At 48.5% G+C, this 15,945-nt stretch overlaps 1 protein-coding gene across 1 annotated transcript in view; it reads left to right on the top strand.

The window, feature by feature from the left end:
• Positions 1-15,945, top strand: part of Smad9 (SMAD family member 9) — a 44,557-nt gene that overhangs the window by 16,613 nt on the left and 11,999 nt on the right. The window contains exons 2-3 of the mRNA XM_005077464.4: positions 9,077-9,681; positions 13,797-14,054. Coding sequence (XP_005077521.1) covers positions 9,270-9,681; positions 13,797-14,054 — 670 coding nt within the window. The 5' untranslated portion in view covers positions 9,077-9,269. The remainder of the gene's footprint in view (positions 1-9,076; positions 9,682-13,796; positions 14,055-15,945) is intronic.

The raw sequence follows: 15,945 nt of genomic DNA, 5'->3' as shown, positions 1-15,945 counted from the left end.
GGACTAAATTTTTACATGTTTACATGACTTCTATTTTGACAAAAAAGAGGTCCTGAATTAAAAGAAAAGGATGTTTATTTATTTATTTATTTATTTATTTTTACATGTCTGTCCTCTGTATTGTGGGACCATTATCCATGTTTGGGAGAACCACAGAGAGAAGGGAAGTGGAGGGATGGGAGGGAAACATAAATGATGTTTACGAACAGCTGGGTTCCCCTCAAAGGCCAGCATCCCAAGGTTGCGGAACAGAATCCAAGCTGTCTGGACACACCTACAGTGAGGAGAAAGTTGAGTTGCCTGGAAAAGCAGCCCTAATACCTACTAAAAGAGACTGATAAATATGTTTTCACATTTGAGCTAAGATGGGTATCATCTGGTATCTAGAATAATACAGCTTGTCTTGTTTCTGAAGGCTATGATGACAACATTTTTTACAAGGGCTTCATTGACTTCAGCAGTAAAATAATACTGCCTGCTTACACAAAAGTTGGAACAGTTGTAAACTTCTCAAAGTTTTAAGGGTGGTGGTGTTTTGATGGGCAAGGAGATTATAGTATAAAGTGTCCTCAACACTAATTTTATTTGTTCTGCAGTTTGCTGACAATGGTCCTTCAGGGCCAAGAATGATATCCAGGCGATAAGATGGACACTGTGTATTTTTAAGGTTAAAATTATATTTTGAAAGTAAAATGAGATCGCTTAATTCTGCTAACGGGCCTGCATCGGTACCAACCAAAAAAATTAAATATGTCATTCGGCAGTTAAGTATATGAAGTCTATTGTTAACTCAAATGGCAATATGGAAAGGTCTTGGTAAACATTTGTTGAATGGAAAGCTATTTATCTCTCAAAAAGCTGAATGTGAAACAGGTTTTGGAGATGGAATCATACTTTTACACTCATTATGACTCACTTTGTAAGATAAATAATCTTTCCCAAGTTTATATTTGTGGTAAGCCCAGATTTTCATGGGTTAGACTTGCCTGGGGTCAAGACACCTACTGTTGCATAAGATCTGGTTTATTCTTTGGGGGTTGCTAAGGTCCAGATTTTTTTTCTACAGCAATAGTTATTCGCCAGTTTATAAACAACGAAGTAAAAATAGATTTCTAAGGACCTCAAATTTGCAATTCATCGATCATTCGTGTAGAAATACTTGGCCTGACTGCTTACTGCTCTTGAGAATGTGGGATGTTTCCTAAACATGCTAAGAGTTACAGATATGCCAGGGGAGACAAAGACCTGCACTGTCAAGAATGTGAAGCTATAAATTCACATGCAAGCGACATTTCCATCAACACACTGTGTTATAAACCAAGAAGCTCTTTTGAATCAGGTCTGAATTAAGAGCCCCTGTTTGGGCTCTGCTGTGAGTTAAAGGCATTTTATTCTTCTTCTTCTGTTCAGTCTGGGCTATTTCACTAAAAATTTATTTCGTGTGTGTGTGTGTGTGTGTGTGTGTGTGTGTGTGTGTGTGTGTTTGTGTGTGTAGGCCAGAGGTCTAATTTGGTGTCCACCTTATTTAGTTATTTTTTTGGTTTATATTCATGAGTGTTCTGCCTTCATGTTTGCAAGCCCCGTGTGAGTGCCTCTGGAGGCCAAAGGAGGGCATCGTATACTCTGGAGCGGGCTGTGAACCTCTGCGCAGGCGCTGACCTGGGGCTCTGTAAGAGTAACTTGTGGTTTCAACCACTGAGCCGCCTCCCCAGCTCCCTCACCCCCTCACTGAACCCGGGGCTCACTGATTCAGCTGGGCTGGCAAGCATGCCAGCGTGCTGACTTCTTATGCGCCCCCTGGCGGTCAGGTCCTTCAGGGCAAGCACTTCACCACGGAGCCGTCTGCCTGGGCCGCAATTCACTAGGTTATGGGCATTCTTGAGAAATGAGCTGTCTCTGTGTAAGACGCTCACTGCCCACGATGGCCTCCATGAGTTGGGAAGGAAATAGGCACGAAGCCACGATGCTTTTGGAGGCTGTCGGTCCAGCCTGGCCTCGAACTCACAGAGATCCGCCTGCCTCTGCCTCCCGAGTGCTGGGATTAAAGGCGTGCGCCACCACCGCCCGGCAAGAAAATAGGATATATTGTTAAGGACGTGAGAGAGCTAGTCTTGCGGGGTTTCTTCTTGGTGTGTGTCTATGTGTCTGTGTGTGTGTGTGTGTGTGTGCGTGCGTGCGTGCGTGCGTGTGTGTACACCTGTGTGGGGAAGTGTACATGCACATGTGTGTATGTTTGGGAAGCTACAGGTAGACATTAGGCATCTTCCTTGATTGCTTCTTTGAGACAGAATTTCTCCCTCATGGCAGTGGGGCACACCTTTAATTCCAGCACTTGGGAAGCAGAGGCAGGTGGATTTCTCTGAGTTCAAAGCTAGCCTGGTCTACAAAGCAAGTTCCAGAACAGCTAGGACTGCCACAGAGAAACCCTGTCTCAAAAAAACAAACAAACAAATAAAAAATAAATCAAAACAAAACAAAACAAAAAAAGAGACAGGATTCCTCAGTTAAGGGGGACATCACAGACTGGTTAGACTGGGCAACGGGCCCCAAGGATCCTCCTGTTTCTGCCCCAGCCCCCAGCATTGGGCTCACAGGCTCGCACCACCCTTAGAGAACTATATGGGTGGTGGGGATTGGTCTAAGGAAGGTTCTCATAGAGGCAAGCACCTCACCGACTGAGCTCACTCTCCCCACTCCCACTCCTCTTAGCCACGCTGGGGATCAAGTCTAGGGCCATTCTCAAGCTTAGTCAGTGGCCCGCCTGTTCTGCAGAGCTGTGCCCTCTCCTCCGTGGCCTTAACAAGAGCTGGATTAAGATCTGCGGGGCCCTCCAGAGCCGCTAATCGTCTGTGGGCGGTCCAGAGCGGCTAACCAGATGCCGCCCCTTCAGGAAGCGTGGGAGGGGCGGGACAAGAATCAACACTGACTGATAAAAAGCCCATTCAGGCAGCGGTTCAAGGAGGGATTTTCTTCTTCGGAAGCTCAGTTGGTGCTTTGAGAAACCAAGCACTCCCCACCTTTCTGCACACCTCAGTTTCTACTGGGCCTCTTTCCAAGTCTGGAGAGGCTTCCCAGCCACTAGAAAACGCAGGATGTAAAGTCTTCCGTCCTTCCTCCCCAGCCAGCCTCCTTTCCCTTTCCAAGGTTAGGGATGCAGTTGGTTGTGTTGTAAGTCCTCAACCCCTCTCCCCGGCTGTTCTATTAATTAGTACGGTGCCCTCTTGCCCTTCCTGACTTCGGGACGCTTAATGTACAAGTGCTGAGCCACGCTCATCATGCACACAAACAATATTCAAGAGCGCTGTGTTTTTCTTCTCCACTTGAGAGCCCTGCCTGCTTTAGGAGGAAAAGAGGCTGCTTTTTTTTTTTTTTTTTTTGGTTTTTCGAGACAGGGTTTCTCTGTGGCTTTGGAGGCTGTCCTGGAACTCGCTCGGTAGACCAGGCTGGTCTCGAACACACAGTGATCCACCTGCCTCTGCCTCTCGAGTGCTGGGATTAAAGGCATGCACCACCACCGCCCGGCAAGAGGCTGCTTTATATGTAGACGGTCAGCTGCGGGGATGTGAGACTCACAAGTACCCATACCGGCATGAGTGTGGGGCCTCCTTATACTCCAGACCCTGCCCCCAGCCTCCCCAGAATCCCAGCTTCCCCAGAATCCCAGCACCCCCAGCGCCAGCCCCCAAACCCCAGCCCCCAGCTTCCCCAGATCCCCTCCTTGAGCCATAAAGAGGAGGAGTCACACAAGCAGGCTCAAACTTGGGACTAGGCATTCTGAAATAGGAATTCTTTTTTTTCTTCTGACAGCAAAGCTTTTTTTTGGGGGGGGGTATAACCTCACAGTGTTTGTGGGTGTGTCCTCAGCTATATGGATGAAGGCGGCCCATGCAGGGTCTGCCTCCAGAATAAACTGTGCTCGTCCATCGATTTCCAATTCGCACCTTCTCCGTTCCTCCCAAATTTCTCACCCCCTTCCAGTTTCACTGACCTCATTGTGACCATGGAGACTTCCAGCGACCAGGTGGGCAAAACTGCTGTCTCAGTCAGGGTCACCCTGGGTCTTAGTGTGATGGTGTCATGGCACCGCCGTGGCCAAAGCAGCTGGGGGAGGGGTCTACTCACTCACGGTTCTATGTAACTGTTCATCTTCAAATCTTCATCTTCAAAAGGGCAGGGACTCACACAGGGCAGGAACCTGGAGGCAGGAGCGGATGCAGAGGCCATGGGGGGGGCTCTCACTGTCTTGCTCCTCATGGCTTGCTCAACCTGCTTTCTTATGGAACCCAGGACCGCCAGCCCAGGATGACACCACCTACGATATGCCGGGTCCTCCCCATCAATCACTAGTTAAGAAAATGCCCAGCAGCCTGATCACATGGAAGCATTTTCCATAGTTGAGGCCCCCTCCTCTCTGATGACTCTTTTTTTTTTTTTTTTTTTTTTGGTTTTATGAGACAGGGTTTCTCTGTATTGTCTTGGAGGCTGTTGGTCCAGCATGGCCTCGAACTCACAGACATCCTCCTGCCTCTGCCTCCGGAGTGCTGGGATTAAAGGCATGCACCACCACCGCCTGGCCTGATGATTCATTTGTGTCAAGCTGACATAAAACTAGCCAAGTCCACGTGCCTTCATCTGTTCCCATTGTTTTTCTCTCCTCCCTCTGTTCCCTCTCCCTCTCTCCTCAGTTTTTTTTTTCTTCAAAACGAGTCACTCCATTTGTCTTTTGAGAACACAGTCTCATAAGGCTAAGGCTGGTCATCCAAGAATGACCTTGAGTCTCCTGCCTGGTCTACTGGAGACTGGTAGCACACGAAGCCACACCTAGTTCTGTGAAGGGCTCCTTTCTGCTGTCTTTCCTCCGTGGCCGTGCAGTGGCCTATGAAAGCCCCCTTCTTGAAGAAAGACAAGACCCAGTGCAGGGCCTGCCTGCCCGATGCTGCTTCCCAGCTGAGCCCTCCAGGTCTTCCTCTGCTGCTCTGCTGGCCACTCTCTGTTTCTGTCACACCCTGTCCATCTCCCCATCAGCAGCACCCAGTGGGACCACTCAGACTTCAGCCAGGCCATTTTTAAACAGTTCTTCATGCTCAGAGTAACCCAGCTTTCTCCAGTTCCCTTCATGGGAGGGGGGTGTCTCCAGCAACTCCCGGTGCCCACTCTCGGGGCTTTCCTTCACCCACAAAGCGGACCAAGTCCCCACCCTCCCGTGCCACACCCTTGGCGCTCCGGCCTTTGGTGCTCACTCCTTTGGTTTGTTTGCCTTGGTGCCTTGGTGCCATCAGAAGGTCACGTGGGCGGGAGGCCGTTGTCAGTGGACACTTAGATTCTCCAGCAATGGAAAGCTGCATGGGGCCAGCTGGTATTGCTGAACTCACACAGGCAGCGGGGCCTTCACTATGGATGATCCTGTGGAAGCCAGGTCCTGATAAACAAGGGCCCATTAGTGCCTCCTGTGTCTGAAATGCCCTAGGAAAAGGAATGGAGTCACTTAACAGATCCACGGTGCTCCTCCTGGGAAAACACAAACTATTAGACAGATAAGAACTTTAGCGTTAGGGAGATCCTAAACTTGTTTTATTTGTTGTTTGTTTGTTTTTGTCTTTCCAGACAGGGTTTCTCTGTATTGTTTTGGAAGCTGTCCTGGAACGCTCTCTCTGTAGACCAGGCTGGCCTCGAACTCACAGAAATCCGCCTGCCTCTGCCTCCCAAGTGCTGGGATTAAAGGCTTGCGCCACCAACGCCCGACTTCTTGATTAGTTTTTAACACATTTCCTAGTAACAAGACATCGGGCATACAGACGACAGAGAGGACAATGTCTGAATAGCTGTGTACCCACCAATCAGCCTGATTTAAATTTCAACTTTCAGATCATTCCTATTTTTCTCTTTCTCTATCAGGAGGTCAGAGTCTTGAAGTTGGTATTTATCACTGAAATTCTGTGTTTAACACTTCAGGGTTTCTCTTAATGCAAAGGTCTCTGCTTATTGGGATAGAAGCTGCCTTACAGCCTTAAAAATCTTACTGGGGGGGGGGGAGGCCCTGTGTGGCCTCTGCGATTATGCAATGCACAGTGAGGTCAGACTTGAAGAATCAAAGCATTTCAGACCTGTAGTCCATCAGTGAAGGATGGCAGTCCCCTGAGCGTCACTCAAGGTAAACTTCAGACAGTCTGGGGAAGTATATGGTTTAACAGCAATGCTTTTCAAGTATTTTGATTGTAAAGCATAATTTAAAAATATGAAATTCATATTGTCAATGTACCCAGCTCCCAGACATATACCCAAGAATGTAAGATTTTAATCGTCTCATTCTTCACACCACAGAGATTACTTTGTCTGTGCTAGCTGACTTACAGTAGCCTACTTTCTTTTCTTTTCTTTTGTTTTCATACAAATCACTTAGCTTCAATGACTTCATTAGGTAGGAATCCACAATTTAAAAACAAAAAGCCAAAGCAACCCCATTGAAGAGAACTGTTATTTGTTCCTTGAAGCAGAGTTTTTCTCTCTTTTTTTTAAAAGTGTACTTAGTTAAATTCTGCTGAGCTTGTTTATGAACGTAAAGATTTATGCCATAGCTTACTAATAACAAACCCACACAAAACTAAGCAGGGTCTACAGCTCTGTGGGCTCATGCTCTTGCTTGTCCCGCTGCTCCAGAAAGCTCCTGGCCATTCCAACCACTGCTGCAAGGCAGCCGGACTAGATGGAGTAAACAGAACTCCCATGGTGACTTAACCATACTTTATAAATTCACACTTGTTAAGCCACAAAATCAACCTTTCAAAAGAAAATGGAGGGTAAGTCAAACTCCCAAGTGAAAAAGAACAGCTTTGGGGACCTGTTTGCCCTGGACCATCCTAAATAAGGTCCTCCTGAGGGACGGGGCTTGTAAGCACCGTGTTCCTAGCTTGGGTGTCATCAGCTTTGCCTACCCAGGCTGCCTTAGTGCTCTTTGGAGGTGCTAATCCTGGCCGCTGGAGCAGGGGGATCAAAGAGCACCTTTGTCCCAAAGAAATTCATGGTTGAGAGTGAAAGGCAGAAGTGGCGTACTAGCATGCACCGGCCTTGTGCTGCAAAACAAAAACATTTATATGAGGAGACCCGGAAAGCTGTACCGTTCCCCCGGGGGCACGCAGGAGAAAATGGCACTCAAAAATGAGTTCGAGAAGCAACTGCAGGAGGTTTTTGAGCTACGCCGACTCTAAGAGACTCAAAAGAGCTAGTTTGTCCCACAGCGATGTGGCAGATGAACATCATTGTGCATGGATGAGGTAGCGGGTTTCCAAAATACGGAAGGAGAAGGTTTGGCTTAGTCCCCCGCTATTTCTAAGGAAAGCAGCCGCAGCCGCGTAGCTCAGGAAACTTGAGTGTGTCTTTTCGGGGAGCACAGAAGAAATGGCTCTCTGGGGTGAGAGCTTCAGGGAGAGGCCAGCTGATTTGGGGGCAGAATAGCAAGCATGACAATGGTGACATTTGGTGCTCACAGTTACCCGTATGACGCAGTGATTGTTAGAAAAACGGTTCTCAAACTTTTTGGCCCACGGTGCCTTTCCACTTAAAAGTCAGGGAGAAGCTTTAGCTTTTATGTGTGGGTTACATCTGTCCATTTTCCCCCATTTTGGAAAGTAAAACGATTTTTACAGAGTTATGATTTGCGGGCCAGCAGTGGGGAAAGGCACTGGCTACAGAGTCTGGAGACCTGAGTTCGTCCCGGGTCCCACATGGTGGAAGAAGAGATGTGACTCACAAATTGTTCTCTGACCGCTGTAGGCATACCGTCTCACACACACACACACACACACACACACACACACACACACACACACACACACACACACAGAGAGAGAGAGAGAGAGAACAAACAAGTAGATGTAATTTTAAAGTTATTGATTTATTAGCATAAATACATCTTTTATGAAGATAACCTTCTTTCACTTTTATTTGTGGGCATGTGCGTGTGTCCGTGTGCCTCATGTGTGTAGTGCCCAAGGTGACCAGAAGGGGGCGACAGATCCCACTTGCCTGTAGTTAAAAGGTGATTGTGAGTGGCTGGGAATCAAACTCATTACTTCTGCAAGAGCAGCAAATGCTCGTAACCACAGAGCCATCTCTCCAGCCTCAGGGCAAACATTTTAAAATTAAAGACCGTGTTTAAAATGTTGGTAAAAAGTCTCTCTCTCTCTCTCTCTCTCTCTCTCTCTCTCTCTCTCTCTCTCTCTGTCTCTGTCTCTGTGCGTGTGTGTGTGTGTGTGTGTCTGTGTGTGTGTGTGTGTGTGTGTGTGTGTGATCTCTTGGATGCTGGTTTAATGGATGCTATTTGTGTTCTCATTTCCACCTCCTCATACAACTTGCTATGATCTGTTGTTTTGGCTGATGTGTGAAGAGAATTTAGTCCACAGAGACGTGGGTTTGGAAAAGAGAGGGCCTCACAGCCTGGGAGGGGCCCCGGGGAGCTGTAGTGGTTCCTGGGAACACGCTCCGAGAACTGCTGCTCTGAAACGCCGTACCGTGACGTCTGAGCAGTGGGACTGTTCGAGATCTCGGTGTCTTCCGTTCACATTTGTTTGTGTGCGTGCCCGCACTGAGGGCAGACCATTTGTCTGCGTGCCCGCACTGAGGGCAGACTATATTTGTGCGACTGGGAGATCAAGGAAGACCACACCTGCAGAGGGAGGGGCCGGGACCCCTGGAAACCCAGGCAGAGGCTGGGCTTGGTAGCCCAGGGAGCCACAGCCCTTCCTGGCACAGGAAAGTGATTTGGTGGGACTTGTGTTTGGGAGGAGAGACGTTGGAGCGGGAGAGAGTGAGGAGGGGAGAGGCCACATTGGAGCTGCAGCCATGCTGGGGCGGGCAGTAGGCAGCGCTGGGGAAAACGGAGAGGAACAGAGCAACAGCAAGAGAGATTCGGAAGGCTGGGACCAAGACCTGGCTGGGAGAAGGAGGGGAGGGCGAGGTCGACAAGGACGTGGAGGAGTTCTCAAGCTAAGACACTGGCAGGGCTATCTGTCCCTTCTGTCCTGCCTCGCTAGTCTGCAAATGACTCAGGTGGCTCATGAAGGCTTGTCCTGTCTTTCAGAGTTGGGTCTCCCATCCACCCACCCAAGGGCTCTGGAGGAAGTCAGCCCCCCACTGCTTCCGGAAGAAGAGGCAAGCCTGTTCCCATGACATCCGCGGACAAGTGCTTGGTACAGAGCTGCCCAGGGCCCCGCAAGCTTTGACCAGCCTCCTCCTCTGTCCGTGCGCGCGCAGGAGCCTGAGGTCCGCCTCCTATGCACCCCAGCACCCCCATCAGCTCCCTCTTCTCCTTCACCAGCCCCGCAGTGAAGAGGCTGCTGGGCTGGAAGCAGGGGGATGAGGAGGAGAAGTGGGCAGAGAAGGCCGTGGACTCTCTGGTGAAGAAGTTGAAGAAGAAGAAAGGGGCCATGGACGAGCTGGAGAGGGCGCTGAGCTGCCCAGGCCAGCCCAGCAAGTGTGTCACCATCCCCAGGTCCCTGGACGGCCGTCTGCAGGTGTCCCACCGCAAGGGGCTGCCCCATGTCATCTACTGCCGAGTGTGGCGCTGGCCGGACCTGCAGTCCCACCACGAACTGAAGCCCCTGGAGTGCTGTGAGTTCCCCTTTGGCTCCAAGCAGAAGGAGGTCTGCATCAACCCGTACCATTACCGCCGAGTGGAGACACCAGGTGGGTGCTTCCACCAACCCCTGCCTGCGTGCGGGCCAGGATCCGGCATCGCGGGTTGTCTGGTCATGCAGCACCCACACGAGATGATCTCTGTATCTGGGGTGGGGGTGGGTGTGAACTGAAGCAATGGCTCCAAAATCATGCGGTCAGAAAATTATGATATTCTTATACTGAAAGGCCTGTAAGCTTCGTAGGATTTTAGAAATTGCCATTTTATTTGGGTGGATTTAGGAGATCTAAGCCCTTCCTAGTTCTTTCTTCTTTCTTTTACTTGCTTCCTTCTTTCTTTCCTCTTAATTTCTTTTCTTTTTTTTTTTTTTTTTTTTTGGTTTTTCAAGACAGGGTTTTTCTGTGTAACCCTGGGTGTCCTGGAAATCGCTCTGTAGACCAGGCTGGCCTTGAACTCACAGAGATCCGCCTGCCTCTGCCTCCCGAGTGCTGGGATTAAAGGTGTGTGCCACCATGCCTAGCTATCCTTCCTGGTTCTTACTAGATTCAATGCCTTAATAATGGTTAACTGTAAAAAATTGACACATTAAACATCCTACCTTCTCCTACCCCAAGCCGACTAAAATCAGTGACTGTCAGAGCTAAACTAAAGAGTGGGCGTGGGCTAATCTCTGGTACATGGAAGGCGTCCCATCTCAGTCTGAAACAGTCCAGGGGCGTGGCTGAAGGAGTCCAGGAATGACATGAGGGACTGAGGAAGGTAAATATGATTTTCCTGGGTTGGCATCCAGGGCTTCATACATGCTACACACTTCTCTTTACCCGACATACATGCTACACACTTCTCTTTACCCGACATACATGCTACACACTTCTCTTTACCCGACATACATGCTACACACTTCTCTTTACCCGACATACATGCTACACACTTCTCTTTACCCGACATACATGCTACACACTTTTCTTTTACCCGACATACATGCTACACAGTTCTCTTTTACCCGACATACATGCTACACAGTTCTCTTTTACCTGACATACATGCTACACAGTTCTCTTTTACCCGACATACATGCTACACAGTTCTCTTTTACCCGACATACATGCTACACACTTCTTTTACCCGACGTACATGCTACACACTTCTCTTTTACCCGACATACATGCTACACACTTCTCTTTTACCCAACAGCACCTTTGTGGCCCCTTCTTCTCTTGCTGGGTGTAAACTCAGGGCTTTGCATCCCAGATAGGAGCTCTCTGCCGCGGACCTGCACTCCACTCCCAGCCCTAAAAAAATGCTCAAGATTTTATGTTATAAATACAGAAAATTACTACACACACACACACACACACACACACACACACACACACACACGCGCGCGCACGCGCACACACACACACACACACACCTGCTTGCGTATGTGCATGTGTGTGTGTCCCTCCATATATCTCCTACTTTGGAAGAAGTTGCTCTTCGTCTTCACTGACTGTGGCAGTTTTACTAATGTTCCCTTTGGGATGAGTGTTCCTGTGGCCTTCCAGGTGGGATGGTTTTTAATGGGCACCTTCTCTCTTTGGTCGGCTATCTGCCTAATTCCAGGAACTTGGAGAGATCACCCCAGCCCACTGTGCTGTGTGGAGAGCGGCACAAGTATTCTCTTCCGGTGTGGTGTTCACACCCAGCCCATATCAGAGGTCAGTTGTCAGGCCATCCTTACGGTTCCCAAACATGCGGCCTTGCCCTCAAGAATGTCTCCTCTGTGCGGGGCTTGCTCACAGGGATTGGGGTCTGTCTGGGAAGGCGACTGGAATTTGTTCTATTTAGCGATCTTGACTTCTCTCCTCTCTTTCTCTCTGGACTCTCTTTGCTTATCAGGGAGATGTCTGAAAGTGCACATGACTTCAACTCCAGCACTTGAGGACAGCCATGGCCGCATAACATGATCCTGAACAAAACAAAACCTCATTGGTTTGAAAATCTGGGCTCTATCAGACCTCCAAAACACATGTCTAAATGGGAAAATGTTTATTAAGAAATTCTTTTTGGTTGGGTGGTGGTGGTATACACCTGTAATCCCAGCACTCGGGAGGCAGAGGCAGGCGTATCTATGTGAGTTCAAGGCCAGCCAGGTTTACAGAGCTAGTTCCAGGACAGCCAAGGCTACACAGACAAACCCTATCTCCAACACCTCACCCCACCAAAAGAAAAATAAGGAAAGAAATTCCTTCTGGAACTGGAGAGATGCCCAGCTGTTAAGAGCATATACTGCCTCTGCAAAGGACCCCATTTGATTTGGTTCCTAGCACCAGTGTTGGGCGTCACTGCAGATCTAGGGATCTAACTCCATCTGTGATCATCTATCTGCACATACCCTCCCCACCACACGCATAATTAGAAAGTAAATCTTTCAAAAGTACTTTCTGCATAGTGATTCTAAAATATAACCACTAAAAGGACGTGACATGTAAAAATGTACCTGGTTTTCCTTCTAAACATTCAAAAACCCGATTTCAAAGAATTTTTTGAGTTTCCATTTTTCATTTCACTTTAGGTTTCTCTTGCTATGACAGTCTGAATATTTCATGTCTGTAGATAGTTTTTAATGCCCTTAGTTGTAGATCTAAATTTCTAAAAAGATGGGCTAATATTGTATCAACTTAAAATCATCTATGATATTAATTTTAGATAACATCTTCCCACTCCCAACACCTTTATAATAGAATGAGGTGATGTTCCTTATAGAAGTTGAGCTGAAACTGACCTGGAAGGCTTCCCTCTGAGGGCTGCTTCTCAGCACCTGAAGGTGCAAAGTGAGCTTCTGAGGGAGAAAAGTGGTCCCACACAGCTGTAGAGACACCAGTGAGCAGCCTGGCAAGGTATCCCCTAGGGTACAATCGTGGGACTTGAGTCTTAGAGGAACCCAACAGCTGTCTAATTGGACAGCCCACTACAACCTCAAGTTGTTACTATGGTCAGAACACTGCTCTTAGCATTTTCAGGATCCTGTGTGGTCCTCACGTGGCCAGGAAAGCTGGGGTTCCATCTTTACGGTTCCTAATCTCATTAATAAGATAATTTAGGAATGGACTTGGAAAAAATAAATCCCAAGGCCAGTTATCCTAGACTAAGTTTGAATGGCAAGCGACAGAGCAGGTAGTCTGTCGGTCCTGGCAGCTGACTAGAGGAAGGAGAGTCGGGAAAACGGAAAAGTTACACTTTTCCGAGTAATCCAGAAAGGTGAGCAGCTAGCTACAGGAGTCGCTGCCACTCATGCTCATCTTCATGAGTGGAAGCCAGGCTGGCACAGGAACCCCATCTACTCAGAGGCCGAGGCGAGAGGATGCAAGCTCGGTGCCTGGCTGCGTTACACACTAGGCAGAAGGCCAGCCTGGGTAACTTAGGGAGACCCTATCTTAAGTCCAAAGAGGGCTGGGTGTGGCTCAGTGTTAGATGCTCGCTTAGCCTATGTGAGGCCTGTGGGCTCCGTCTCAGTAGTGCGGAGATGGCGGAAGGCCGGAAGGGACCCACTCACCCAAACAAATGTAACTGATGGGTTTTTCCTGTAGCCTCTGATCTTTTACCTCGTTTCTTTGCTTATCGTTTGTGTTTTCCTTGATAGCTTTTGGTCGCTTGCTTTTAGATCATTGCGGTAAGGACCCAGACTATTTCATCAGCAGCAGCGAGTCTGAAATTGAATCTGATCGTCTAAATAATTCAGTGTGGTCTCTAATGGAAAAATATTCTGGGCTTCACCTAGAAGGTTTGGTTGCAAGCCTCTGGAACTGACTTTGCCTCTTTCAAAGAGGACTTTATTGGCAGAGTTGAAGAAAGATATGGTCAGACGGATCTCCTTAAAGTCAATAAGATGGGTCTCTATAAAGTCAATACGAGGCCATTACTAAGGTGGACAGGCACGGGAGCCTCCTGAACTTGGTCCCTGGCTGTCCACTTCAGACACGGGCGGCAAGAAGGGGGCTGGTGACTGAGCATCGCCCACAGACTCCTGGGTAGAGATGCATGCAGAGTTTCCCGTGAGCCCGTGTGTGGAGAGGGGGCTGGCAGAGGAAAGCGCCACAAACGGCCAGGGGAAAGCATTTGCTGTCCCACGCCCTCCGGATGGAACAAGCCCGGGGTGATCTCTCCTTCTCTTTGCTCCTAGTTCTGCCTCCAGTACTGGTACCAAGACACAGCGAGTACAACCCCCAGCTCAGCCTCCTGGCCAAGTTCCGAAGCGCCTCCCTGCACAGTGAGCCCCTCATGCCGCACAATGCCACCTACCCGGACTCTTTCCAGCAGCCCCCCTGCCCCGCGCCACCTTCCTCGCCTGGACACGCGTTCCCGCAGTCTCCGTGCCCCAGCAGCTACCCGCACTCCCCAGAAAGTCCGTCTGAGTCAGACAGTCCATTTCAACACTCAGGTCAGTCTGCAGGAGATGGGCCCCACGTGGGTGCTCACAAGTGTGGTTCTTGCATCTAGACTACCCGTGGTGCCTTCTGGGTTACAGCACGGTCTCTGGGCCTGGGCCATCAAACCCACCACCCTCCAGAATGATCAGGATTGGACCCGTTTTGGAGCAGAACTGCAGATACATACATACATACATACATGCATATATACATACTGGATCCAGTCCTCTTCCAGAAACTAAATAGGATTTAACACCATACCATCCCTGGAAACTAACAGAATATTTGATTATCGTTTGTTTTGAAGCATGCTGTGCTTTTAGATTAGGCTGGTCCCGAACCCACCATTCTCTTGCTCCAGCTTTCCCAAAGCTGGACTTACAGGCATATTGCCACTTTGCTGAATGTGGAAGTAAGATTCACACGTTGATGTATGACACATAAAAAGTTAAAAATGTAAGTGCTGAAAGAAAGGACTGGATAGATAGTTCAGCAGGTAAAGGCATTGCTACGTAGGCCTGCCAACCTGAGTCACATCCCGGAAGGAGGGAACGGACTCCACAGAGTTGTCCTTTGGCCTCCACACACATATCATGCATACACCATAACTAACAACTAACTAACTAACAACTAACTAACTAACTAACAACTAACTAACTAACAACTAACTAACTAACTAACAACTAACTAACTAACTAAATGAGAGCAGGCCACAGGGGACCGAGTGAGGCTTTTGTTTGCTTGCTTCTTTGAACAATGAAAAGGCAGGCATCTTTTGCCCCGAATGCAACGTGCATGACCTCAGTGGAGTGCAGAGCTAGACCCCCCCCAATACCGGCCGGTGCATTCTCTCTCCTCTGAAGCCAAGGCAGCAGCTGAAGGAGTTGGCTCAGGAGCTGGGGCCAGATTGACAAGGCTTGTGCAAGAGGGAGGGACACTACCGTGTGTGCTATGTCACCTGTGAGGCCGGCCAGAGAAGAGACACGAAGTGCGAGATCACTTGTATCCGGGGTGGCAAAGGCCTGTGTGCATACAGCTGGCACCCACAGTTACAATCTGCCTCCCTCTTTTATTCATGAGCCCCATTTAATGAGTATTTATTAACTCTCACTAAACAAAAGTTATCCTTACTCTCAATGAACATATAAGATGTGGTGCGATATGAGACAAATTCCTTCCAAGAGTCCTTGATGTTTTCCCTTAACAAGATCCTCATACAGCATGTTTACGTGTATCACCTGGTATTACGTCATTGTTCTCCTCTGTCTCCAACAGAGAGACCGAGAGACCCATTCTTTACTTATTGCATAGAGAGTTTCCCTGCATGTCTTTGAAACTTGGTATTAGGGCCGGGGGTGGTTTAAGGACCGGATAATTATAAGATACATATCTGCCTAACACACTCCTGTGTTGTAAAAATTCGCCTGTACTTATTGCATTCTGCCCGGTTACCCTTTGACCTCCTTCCACCCGTGGGCAGACCCCAGCAAAGCTGAGAATCCAGCTTTCCTTAAACTACACTTGCATCGTGTGTAAATAGATATCTGTGTGCTACATAGAGGAGAAAGTCAGCCTGTCTATACAGATTTTTCTTTCTCCAGTAGAAGCCATTCAGTGCTTTCAATTTGTTTTGCTATCCTATTCAAACTACTGTTTTTTTTTTTTTATTTTAAACCATTCTGTTGTTGTGAAATGACACCTTTTGCCATAGGGGTTCAGTTCAGTTCTGTAACAACAGGACCCTGGCCTCCTCTGGTAGAGAGGAGGTGGCCTGCCTCCTAGCTCCTAGCTGTGTTTCCTCTGGGACCGGCAACATTTTACATCAGTCGGTGCATGCTGCCTCTTCCCTGGTCCTTCATTATATCGCACCTGCAAACAGCAGTGTTTACAATCCCTAGCCGT

Source organism: Mesocricetus auratus, unplaced genomic scaffold, assembly GCF_017639785.1.
Source record: "Mesocricetus auratus isolate SY011 unplaced genomic scaffold, BCM_Maur_2.0 Super-Scaffold_100011, whole genome shotgun sequence".
Lineage (NCBI taxonomy): Eukaryota > Metazoa > Chordata > Mammalia > Rodentia > Cricetidae > Mesocricetus > Mesocricetus auratus.
The sequence above is the reverse complement of the archived record's forward strand: the minus strand, read 5'-3'. Positions and strand labels throughout refer to the sequence as shown.